General features: G+C 45.2%; 1 protein-coding gene across 1 annotated transcript in view; it reads left to right on the forward strand.

Annotated features, from left to right (window-relative positions):
- LOC115079207 (receptor-type tyrosine-protein phosphatase eta-like) overlaps nt 1-11,986 on the forward strand; it is a 164,984-nt gene that overhangs the window by 147,128 nt on the left and 5,870 nt on the right. The window contains exons 31-35 of the mRNA XM_029582465.1: nt 86-159; nt 268-402; nt 6,184-6,303; nt 6,851-7,011; nt 8,643-8,778. Of these exons, the coding sequence (XP_029438325.1) occupies nt 86-159; nt 268-402; nt 6,184-6,303; nt 6,851-7,011; nt 8,643-8,778 (626 nt within the window). The remainder of the gene's footprint in view (nt 1-85; nt 160-267; nt 403-6,183; nt 6,304-6,850; nt 7,012-8,642; nt 8,779-11,986) is intronic.

The following is an 11,986-nucleotide window of genomic DNA, read 5'->3' on the forward strand; positions in this document are numbered from 1 at the left end:
ACTGTATTTATCTTGTTATTGCTGGTATTTTCAAAATTTAAAATGTTTTGCTAACATAAACAATTTTTTAAATAATTATTTTCAGATGACATTTCCCGTGTTCAACTTTCTTTTGAAAGCCAAGAAACTGATGACTATATAAATGCAAATTACATGCCTGTAAGTATCTCTGCATTCATAGGGGGAACTGCCTGATAGTTTTAACCAGTCAGTCATGGGAATGTTATGAGATATTTATGGTATTTTGGGGGTTTTTTTCCTTTGTAGGGGTATAACTCAAAGAAGGAGTTTATTGCAACGCAGGGCCCCTTGCCTCACACTGTACCAGACTTTTGGCGCATGGTCTGGGAGAAGAACGTGTTTGCCGTTGTTATGCTGACAAAGTGCGTTGAACAAGGCAAAGTAAGTGTGGGTGTTAAAAAGTTGAACAGGCTGTAATGCAATGATTTCCAAATTCAAGGTTGCAACCCAGTACTAGCTCACGGAAAGGGAGCAGCGCTTGGTAGCCTTTTGCTAACTATGGGCTCCTTGCAGCTCTCAGAAAGTTTCAGCTATGCTTTACCCATACTCCCACGTTCTCGCGATGACGTGAGAGAGACAGAAGTTAGAAGCATCGCGCTCCTCTCAAAGTACGTGAGAGTTACATGGAATCAGCCAGGAGTCAGAAAGGGCACTGGGGAAAGCAAAGTGAGATTTTAGGGGGGAAAAGGCAGTGAGGGCTGGGTGAGAGTGAGGGTGGAGGGGAGGGCTTGAGAATAAGCAAGGGGATTTAGGGAAAGGGGGATGAGAATGAATAAAGGGGTGGGCTGGGTTTAAGAGGGTTAGAATGTTTTCCTTCAACTGGGTCTTGAGGAAAACGTTTGAAAAACACTGCTGTAATGTGTATATAGTTTTTCAATCCTAAAATTTCGGGGTGAGCAGGAAGAAATAAACCCAGAGCTATAATAAGCCTGGACTTCAAGAGCTAGATACCCTTAGCATTTTTCCCATAGGTACAATGTAAAAAAAAAAAGGCAGGCAGTGCTGGAACAAGAATAAATTGACATCTGTTCAGCTGCTTGAGGGTTCCAATACTGAAGGCCTAACAAAAAGACATTGGATACTGCTTAAAATACTATTTAAACACATTTCTTACAAAATATTTTGTATTTGCAGGGTAAGTTTACATCAGTCCACATAAATATGACTCTCTTGTAATCTGTTGGTTGTAGGGAGGGGCATAGTTATTTGCAGAGGCGCCAAAAAGCTTTCGCAGAAATTGCTGTTATTTGGCTCTTCACGGTGAGGGCAGTCAAAAATGACACCTGAGCTTGCAACCCTATTTTGAACGTTTAGAGTAGTATTGTCCAGAGCAATCTGGGGGAGAGGAGCATTTTCTCTGACTTTGACCCCAGACCAGTTGGTACTTCCCCCACCCACCACAGCTCTGCTCCTCCAAATAACGAAGTTCTCCCTTGCTCTGCCTCTGCCCACCTGTGTACTTCAGTTAAGCAGGCTCACAGTGTTGGGTCCCGAGTACTCCAAAGCTGCTTACACCCTCCAGATCTGCATCATATCACTGATGGCTGAGAGTGACACTGTGGCAGCAAAATCAACATGAGAGACTTGGAAACAGAGACAGCAGTAGGCATGCAGGAATAGTGACAGTCTACGCCTGTTCCTCTTCCAGGCCCTGACCCCTGCTGGCAGAAGGAAGGGCCTGGAAGAGGAGTGTGCATTGACTTCTTTCCTATCCCTGGAGTAGCTGAGGCCACCAGCAAAGCCCATCCCGGTGGCTGTAGAAAAGAGGCCCAGCAGGGCTGCCAGTGAAGTCCATCCCTCTGGTGGCCAAAGGAGGGATCTATAAGAGTGAGCTTGAGAGAGGGAGTAGGCATGTGTGGGTGAGCCAGAGAGTAAGGAGAAAGTTTGTGTCCTCTCCCCCTTGCCCCCACTGTTCCAAGACAATCTCAGGAAGACTGGAAATCAAAAGTTCCCAGGTATGGAGATCAGGGGATTTGTTTTTATCCTTAATTGTTTTAATTTAGTGGTCTTTGTGTCTGCCATTTTGAAATATTTGTATTGCTATATGGCACATTTTTTAAAATTGTCATGAATTTTAAATTATTGGATGTTCTATTCATCAGATGTTTTGAAATATTCTTTTTATTTGTATGATTCTACTATTATGATTGATTTATATTTCTTGAATTTGTTATATAAGGAATGATGATATTTGGGGGGTTTTCTGTTGTACTGCATGTGGAGTCTGGCTTGTTGCGGTTTCCAGTTCAGATTTTGTCTGCATGCTTCTATTTTTTACATTATTACTATGGGCTGTAAATAAATGCTTAATACTGACTGCTAAAAGAGAAAAATCTTTTTATTCAGAAAAGCTAATTAGATATCTTATGGAGAAGTATTACACATTACCTTGCAAAATGAAACAGGTGTTGGTCTCAAAGATCGTTTACTGATACAATAGGTTAAATATGTTACTATGTTCTAGGTTACACAATGTTCCTTGTAAAGGCTTTGCCTATATATATCCTTGTTTTAAGTTATCTGTAAACCGGCACGATGTACAAACGGTTGCCGGTATATAAAATTAAATAAATAAAATAATAAAATAAATAATAAATAAATAGGTCACCACCTCTAATCTATACACCAATGGTTTAGTTACATAGTGAAACATTTCTTCAAGTGGTTGATGCAAATTCCTTAGCTTTAATATGCTAATACTGTCAACATGTAAGATGAACCTAAAGCTATGATGGAATGCAGGCACTGACCTTTGGTAAATTTCTGCATGTCTGAGAATTTTTTCCACCATGAACTTACATCACTAGTCTTACCAGAACATTCCTTTTTCATATTGCCTTTGTCTTATAAAGAATGCATTCAATACTAAGCATATTATGAATGCATAATAGTAATGTCTTATACTATGGTTTGCCTTGCCTTGCATCTCTGCCTCTTCACCACCCTTAGATATAAATAGGCATTTGCAGAGCACCTTCATATTATGGTCTCTTTATTCTATATTTGGTGAATGTGTCAGGGTCCTGAATGAGTGACTGAAGTGAGGGATTCTGCTAGTGTGTGGTTTCTGTGTAAAGATCTGTTAAAGTGCAGAATTTTGTGTTTTCTCCATAGGAGGTGTATTGGTGTTCTAGGGCCTATTGTAATAATTGCAGAGCTGCCTTTTTCATAAGTTGGGGTTGTTGCTGTTTGAGTCTTAGGAGTTAGTGTTGTGTTGGTATGACAGGTTTGCTAGATATATGTTGGATACAATATTCTAAGAGCAGTATCACCAATGACCGGTGTAGTGGCACTTCCTTTTTTCTGCTGGTTATGCCTCTTTTTATGTATCCCAGCATCCCTTTAGCTCTAGCCACCACTTTGACAAACTGTTTCACTACCTGTGTTTTGGAGGCCCAGGAGGATGTCTTTGGGGGGGGGGTTAGGGCTAGGGGAGACATGGACTGCATGTTTGAGGGAGAGCAGTTATTGGTTGGAGAGAGAGGAGGAGTGGGGGTGAGGCCAGAGAGGGGCAGGTGGCAGGTTTTCTCTCTTTTCAAAAGGTTGGCAACCCTAAATAAAACTATATGAATGGTAGAGGCCTTTTGTGCACAGTAAAAATAGCAATCTATGCAATAATGCCTTAGGGGTAGATTTTAAGAGGCGCGCGAACAGCCTACTTTTGCTTGCGCATCAGACTCAAGCAAAAGTACGCTGGATTTTAGTAGATACGCGCGGAGCCGCGCGTATCCACTAAAATCCTGGATCGGCGCGCGCAAGGCTATCGATTTTGTATAGCCTGCGCGCGCCGAGCCGCGCTGCCTCCCCCCGTTCCCTCCAAGGCCGCTCCGAAATCGGAGCGGCCTTGGAGGGAACTTTCCTTTGCCCTCCCCTCACCTTCCCCTCCCTTCCCCTACCTAACCCACCCGCCCGGCCCTGTCTACACCCCCCCCTTACCTTTGTCGGGGGATTTACGCCTCCCGGAGGGAGACGTAAATCCCCGCGCGCCAGCGGGCCTGCTGCGCGCCGGGCCGCAACCTGGGGGCGGGTACGGAGGGCGCGGCCACGCCCCCGGGCCGTAGCCACGCCCCGTACCCGCCCCCAAAACGCTGCCGACACGCCCCCGGAACGCCGCGATGACCGGGCCCGCCCCCGACACGCCCCCGACACGCCCCCCTCCGAGAACCCCGGGACTTACGCGAGTCCCGGGGCTCTGCGCGCGCCGGGAGGCCTATGTAAAATAGGCTTCCCGGCGCGCAGGGCCCTGCTCGCCTAAATCCGCCCGGTTTTGGGCGGATTTAGGCGAGCAGGGCTCTGAAAATCTACCCCTTAGTGTGCATGCTCAGATGATCTCTCAATACCTTGTGTCCAAGCTAAAATTAGCACATGCCCAAATGAGGGTGAATGATATCCAAATAAGACTTTAAATGTGGAAAAGTGCAAGGTGATGCATATAGGGAAAAATAACCCATGCTATAATTACACGATGTTGGGTTCCATATTAGGTGCTACAACCCAAGAAAGAGATCTAGGTGTCATAGTGGATAACACATTGAAATCGTCGGTTCAGTGTGCTGCGGCAGTCAAAAAAGCAAACAGAATGTTGGGAATTATTAGAAAAGGAATGATGAATAAAACGGAAAATGTCATAATGCCTCTGTATCGCTCCATGGTGAGACCGCACCTTGAATACTGTGTACAATTCTGGTCGCCGCATCTCAAAAAAGATATAATTGTGATGGAGAAGGTACAGAGAAGGGCTACCAAAATGATAAGGGGAATGGAACAACTCCCCTATGAGGAAAGACTAAAGAGATTAGGACTTTTCAGCTTGGAGAAGAGACGACTGAGGGGGGATATGATAGAGGTGTTTAAAATCATGAGAGGTCTAGAACGGGTAGATGTGAATCGGTTATTTACTCTTTCAGATAGTAGAAGGACTAGGGGACACTCCATGAAGTTAGCATGGGGCACATTTAAAACTAATCGGAGAAAGTTCTTTTTTACTCAACGCACAATTAAACTCTGGAATTTGTTGCCAGAGAATGTGGTTCGTGCAGGTAGTATAGCTGTGTTTAAAAAAGGATTGGATAAGTTCTTGGAGGAGAAGTCCATTACCTGCTATTAGGTTCACTTAGAGAATAGCCACTGCCATTAGCAATGGTTACATGGAATAGACTTAGTTTTTGGGTACTTGCCAGGTTCTTATGGCCTGGATTGGCCACTGTTGGAAACAGGATGCTGGGCTTGATGGACCCTTGGTCTGACCCAGTATGGCATTTTCTTATGTTCTTATGTGTGTATGGTAAATAATATGGTTATGCTGTCCTCTCATGTTTAACTATGGACTCGCTAATGCCAAAAATTTAACACTCTGCCTTGCACCAGGCCATTTTTAGCAGTCATGATATCAAGATATCCCCCTTGCTAAGCAGCCCAGAGTTAGAGATGGTTAGTGGGGGGGGGGGATGGGGGGATTTCCTTTCCTAACAATCCCAGAAAGGATGTTCTGATACCCCGGCTACATCATAGAGCCCCTGCCCAATCCTCCGCATCTCGCTGCTTTGACAAACCACTCTGGGTTAGCCCCTGCCTGATTCTCCTCTGCCTACCCCCCCCCCCCCACGACAATGACAGAACATCATCCAGGGCACCCCCCACTCTCTTCCCAACAGGTGCAATTATGAAGCCCCCATCTGGGGAACTGCCCAAGATCCCTTACCCTCTAACGGAATAGGTACTTCCTGCATCAGAGTAGCTCCTCCTTCACTGGCAGCAGGGACTGCAGATACCTCCTGCCGGCCCAGCTGCTGGACTCAGAGATGTCACCTGGTATCACTTCATTTGCATATAAAGCGGTGAAGAGAGGGTGCCACTCCAGAATGGTCTGAGTTCTGGGGAGGTCATGGGTAGCCGGGGCCATGGTATTGTGCTGGGGAGGAGAAGTTTGCTCTAAGGGAGAAGGAAGGAGGGAGGCTCTTTTGGAAGGGGCTAAATTCTTGTGCCCGAGGGGGGATGGGCAAAAAGGAAAAAAATAAGGAGGGGGCTACGCCATGGACTGATCTTCCCCTTACCTCCCCTTTTTTTTTGGATTTGCATATTGAGAGCAATTACTTTCATTTTTGGCAAAACTTGCCCTTAATAGTCATTTTTAGTGATGTGAATCACCTTGTGTGTATTTAGACAAAATGTCATGAATATTGGCCCACTGGAGAATCCAAGACCTATGGTGATACAGTTGTTGCAATGAGCTCAGAAAGTGTTCTTCCAGAATGGACAATTAGAGACTTTTCATTGAGAAATGTAAGTATTAAACAATTTAAATGGTTTTATTGATAAACAAATGAAAGTAACTTTTATGTGATTGAAAATGTATCTTTTCTGACCCAACAGCTTCCTCCTGCCCCGATCAGAATCTGCCCCAGCCGGGCTACAACACCAGGCCGCTTACATTGGAACTTATCCCATTCTCCTCCCCTTTTCTCCTCCCTCTAGAACACTCTTCGCGATGACACTCCCATGGTAGGGAGCCCACAGACTTCCGAAACCATTACACACTCTTCTTGAAGCTCACCTGTATGTGTTGTTGTTGTCATGCCTAGAATTCCTTCTCCTCCAGGGGCTGTAAATGCTGCTTCCGCAGCATCCCCGGCTTCTGCTGGCCCAATGAGCAGATGCTACCCTGGAATCGTACCTAAGTCTCATGCATGGCAGTGCATAGCATTGCCGCTAGGTCATTGGCCAACTGAAAGAATCCATATGCAGTAGAAAGAAGAGGATTTTAATAATAGTGAACTAGTTTCCTGCTAATGTTTTGATCATTAAAGCTTTATTTCAAATTATATTTCAGAGGAGGACAACTGAAACTCACCCAGTACGCCAGTTCCACTTCACTGCTTGGCCTGACCACGGTGTTCCAAAGACAACAGATACCCTCATTCATTTTAGAAGCCTGGTTCGGGAATATATGAAGCCCTATCCCTCAGGTTCCCCTATTCTGGTGCATTGCAGGTACAAAGATAAAAATCTGGAGATCGATATTCAAAGGGGTTTGTATTGTACGGATAACTTTTGAGTTAGCTGGACAAACCCTGAGATAAATTGTGTCTGGCTAAGTCATTAAATGCATAAAAGATATCTGGATAAATTGAAGGCATTCTAAATTGATAATTTGAATTGGATAAATTGAAGGCATTATCTTAACTGGATAACTTATCCGGCTAACTCTGATATTCAGAGTTAGCTGAATAAATTATTTGGCTAAGTCTGGATGTGCCTTAGAGCAGAGCTAAAGTTATCCGGGTGTGTGATAACTTTATTTTAACTAACTATATTCAAATTATAGCCGGTTAAGCGCCAATAAAGGGAAAACAAATGTTAAGGCCAGAAGACCAGATTCTCTTCCCCCCATGCCACTAAATACCTGAAAGAGGTGTCAGGCATTGTGCTTCAGGCAACCCCAACGCCCTCCAAGTTGGGGTGGGAGGGTTCAGGTTGGGGTTGTGGAGCGGAGGGGAAGGGAGGGTGCCGAAGCAGTAAGGTGCTCTATCTACAGAGCCCCACGCGGCTGATGTGTGAAGTGTGCAGGAGGCAGAGGAGAGGTACTGACCCTGAAGGGGCACCACTCTTCTCTCTCAGCGCTCCCCAGGCAGTCACACAGCTCGCCCACTCCTTAACGATAGCCATGGCACCACAAGTTGTCAATGGCGGTGGTGGAAAAGCCTAAGCAGACATAAAGGATTATAAGTTATATCATTAAATGTATTAGCAGGTTAGATCCCAACTTCTCACCCCTGACAAACACATTTTTCTTTCTTATGCATGAGTGCATCATCTTCGGGGTGGCTGGACAGGTAAAGCACACCCTGAAAAATGCAACCGTACATCCCAGTGCTCTATGGAGAGTCCGTGAAATACAGCAGTCACCAGGGCAAGGGTTGCACACAAATCTCAAATAGAATCAAGCTGTTTTATATGAATCAAATGTTCCTGGGAGGAGAAGGGAGCTAGCGAAAGAGTAAAGCTGCTGTCTCCTAGAGAATGTGTTATCTGCCTGATTAGAAAATGATCAATTTCATGATTTGCTGAATGAAACACTTGCCATTAGTTTTCCCCCTGCTCTTTTGGGCTTCCAGATCAGTCGGAACCAGTGCTGGGATCTGGCACTATATGAGCCTTAATTCACAACTACTTGAGGATTTTTTTTTTTGCCCTATTTTAATATCCCCTCCCAGCTTCCTTTAGTCTAGTCCAGGGACGGCCAATTCCAGTTCTCAAGAGCCACAAAGAGGCCCCGTTTTCAGGACATTCACGATGAATATGCATGAGAGAGACTTCCATACATTGGAAGCAGTGCATGTAAATAAACCTCATGCATATTCATTGTGGATATCCTAAAAACCAGGACTGCTTGTGGCTGAGGAGCGGAGTTGGCCACCCCTGGCCAAGTCATTACAGTGACCATCCTCTGCTGTGACTTCTGGAAACCTGAAATCAGATGTCGCTATCAAGTAAAGACAATGACTTCCTCCCTTCCAGGGCTGTGAATGTATTGCAAGCCATTTTGAGGGAGAAAGACGCCAAAGGATTTTTTTTTTATTTTTTTTAACATTTTCATCAAATGAATATTTATTTTTCTTTAGTGCTGGTGTTGGCAGGACTGGCGCTTTCATTGCCATTGATCATATTATCCATCAAGTCGAGCTAGAAAATTATGTTGATGTGTTTGGAATAGTTCATGATCTCCGAATGCACCGTCCATTAATGGTGCAAACAGAGGTAAGGGTTCTAGAATACAGTTTACTTATCTAAACGCCCCAGCCTGGACTGAACATAATTTAGTTAAGAAAAACATTAGTAGCATAGTACACTGTGTGTGTTGTATGTGTATTTATAAATGTGTTTCCCCGAAGGACAGGTAGGATGTGAGAGTTCTCACAGGCCCTGGTCAGAAGCTCTGACTTTAGAAGTTGTAAAGCTTTCAGAGCTCTATTGAGCATGTGCAGGAACGCTCTGTGCCATGGGTTCACTCCTCTGAGGTAAAAATTTACCTCAAACATCTTCTCAGTGTTCTTCCACATGGCACCCTCTATTTCATAAGTTCTTCTTCTCCCTAACTCCCTAGTTATGTTTTTCAGTCGTCTTTTTTTTTTTTCTAAGCAGTGGGTGCGTGGTGACCAGGGGTGGATTGGCCTATCGGGGGATCGGGCATCCCCCGGTGGGCTGGTCGCTCCAGTCACGTGATCTGTCCTGGGCCGGCCTGGGCGGCGAATCCCCGGGCCGGTCTTCCTCGGGAATCCGCCGCTGGTGGTGACATTCAAAGGAGATGATTCAGTAAATGCACATCCTCTCCTTCCCTTCCACCCTCACATCCCCCTGGCATCATCACCTTCCTTTCCATCCAGCCTCCAACCCCTGATAATCGCCTAACCTTTCCCTCTCCCCAGCATCCCAAAGAGATTTACTGTCCAAACTGAAGGCCAAAGAATTGAGGTTTTTCTGGTGGTGTGTCCATGCAAAGATGTAATGTATTGCTTTCCAAATGAAAGAAGCAACACACAATATTTAGCTTTCTTTTGTTTTCATTAAAATTGTAGTTTAATCCCACTTGAAAAAGCCCAGGTCCTTCCCTCCAGTCCCCCATCACCATCCTTGGTCCTTCCTTCCACCCACTTCCATCTTACACCCTGTCCTCCCTTCCCCTCCTTTCCTAATAGATTTTATATGAAAAAGAACAATCAAAATGCAGCCTTGTGAGCTAAAAATATCATTTATACATCATGTATATTATATTTACGTGCACTGCTCTGTTGCTGATCAGAAAACCCAACAAAAAAGACACTTGAAAATCATGTGGCATTAAGCCTGTTGTAATGCATGTTGGGTGTGGGGCTTGGCCCTCAAAAAGCCATATGGTAAACTTCCCACAGCAAAACAGCATTAACTACCAGCACTCAAACAGTAACAACCCTACCTTTGAAAAGATAACACTGCAAATATTACACCAGGCCTTAAAACACCAATGCACCTCCTATTAGTAAAACAGAACAAGCCAAGCTGCCATAGATCCTTACTCAGAAACTATACGCAAGCACAATACCTTATCTCGGTCACTTATTCAGAAAACAGACAGAGCCTTACTAAATACAGAATAAAAAGACCTTTACGAATAAAATAGAAACGTGCAGACAAAAACTGAACTAGAAGCTACAACAAGCCAGATTCCGTATGCAGTGCAACGGTGGAAAAACAAGAACATCACCATTTCTCATATAACATCAAACAAAATTAAGAAATGCTAAAAGTATATTAATACAAATAAATATTTCAAAGCAGCTGATAAAAAAAAAATAACATCCAATAATTAAAAACTCGTAAAGAAAATTGTTTAAAAGTTTCCAAACACCAATAAAATATTTCAAAACGGCAGACACATCAAATAAAGCTCAATTAAAATAAGTAAGGATTAAAAAATACCCTCTCCCCATACCAGGAAATGTATGATTTCCACTCACCCTGAGATTATCATAGATTAATGGGGATGCACAAACTTTTCTCCTCACTCTTTCATACACAGTCTAACACACTCACACTCACGCCGGGCCTCTCCTCTTTTCTTCAGCCAGCAGTCTCACACTCAGCCACCCCCAACCCCCCCCCCCCCCCCCCACCAACACCACCACCACCACAGTTAGTTCCCAGCAGCCTTACTAACAAGTTGAGAGTGAGACTGTTGGGTGTTTGGGAGGAGAGGGGGGTTGAGAGTTTTCAATTCCCTCCCCTGCTGAGTCCCCAGCAGTCTCTCCCTGAACCAGGACCCCCTCCTCCCCTCCCCTCCCCACCCTCCTTCCAAAGTCCCCAGCCAGCAGTCATTTCTGCTCGACTGGAGCCTTGCTAAAAATGCCTCCAATCCTGGCTGAGGCTAATCCTTTGCTGCTGCATCACACTGAGCAGATGCTGCTCCTCCTGCCGCTGCACTGCGCCAGGCCGGACGCTGACCCTCCAGGGGCTGCTGCATCGTGCCGCACCATCATCTTTTATCTTGCCTTCTGCTCCACAAGGGTGGCCCAGTACAGCCAGCAGTAAGGCACACAGGGCTGAAGGCAGAACTTGTTGTGCATCGAAGCAAGGTCCCACCCGCAGCCTTGTGATGTGCTGCTGCTGACAGTGGGCCTGGGTTACCAGCAATGCTGGCCCCTGCTGAATAAATGCAATCGCACAAAATTAAGTTAGGGCAGGGGATTCAATGAATCCCTTGAAGGCACTGACCGCACACCACTGTTTTTTTAAGTTTTCTTTGTTCTTCTGTGGCTGCATCAGCACCAGAATTGGTGCATCGATTAGCATCAGTTGGGTCATGTTTTATGTTTTTTTTCAAAATCAATTTGATTGATTTCATATTGGCTGTTTTTTGGCTGATGTCCACCAAATCGGAAAAGGCCAGCGACTTCTCCAAGTGCAGCCGTATTATGTCCGTCACAGACCCACGTGACAGATACGTGCTGTCTTGGCACAACTGCAGCATCTTGGGATGCTCCACGTGGGGAAAATGTTATCCAGCTTTGGGTTGGATAAGCCTGTGAGCCGTTGCACTGGTGATGGAGGCATCGACATCAAGGGGCCCAGGAGCTACACAGGACACTGGTCCCGTCTGTTCTGAGGAAGCATCGTTCTTCATTGATACTGAGCGTTGATAGAGGCTGAGAGGACAGCTTCCTGCAGGTTCCTCCCTTGCGATGAAAGTGAAGGGTATCCCCTTTCACTGGTATCGGCAGCATGGGATATTAATGTGGAGCTTCGGGTGAAGGTGAAGAAACGCCAGCATCAGTCCCAGTCAGATGGTGATGAGAGCCAGGAGATATTGGCAGCAGACATACATCATCCCAGCAGAGAAGGCTGCTCATCTTCCAGAGAGTCTGGGGGAAATGCAACAGCTTCCAGTACATCTCAGATGAGCCAGAAAGATGTGACTTCTCCTGTTTCTTAC

Source organism: Rhinatrema bivittatum, chromosome 17 (assembly GCF_901001135.1).
Source record: "Rhinatrema bivittatum chromosome 17, aRhiBiv1.1, whole genome shotgun sequence".
Classification (NCBI taxonomy): Eukaryota; Metazoa; Chordata; class Amphibia; order Gymnophiona; family Rhinatrematidae; genus Rhinatrema; species Rhinatrema bivittatum.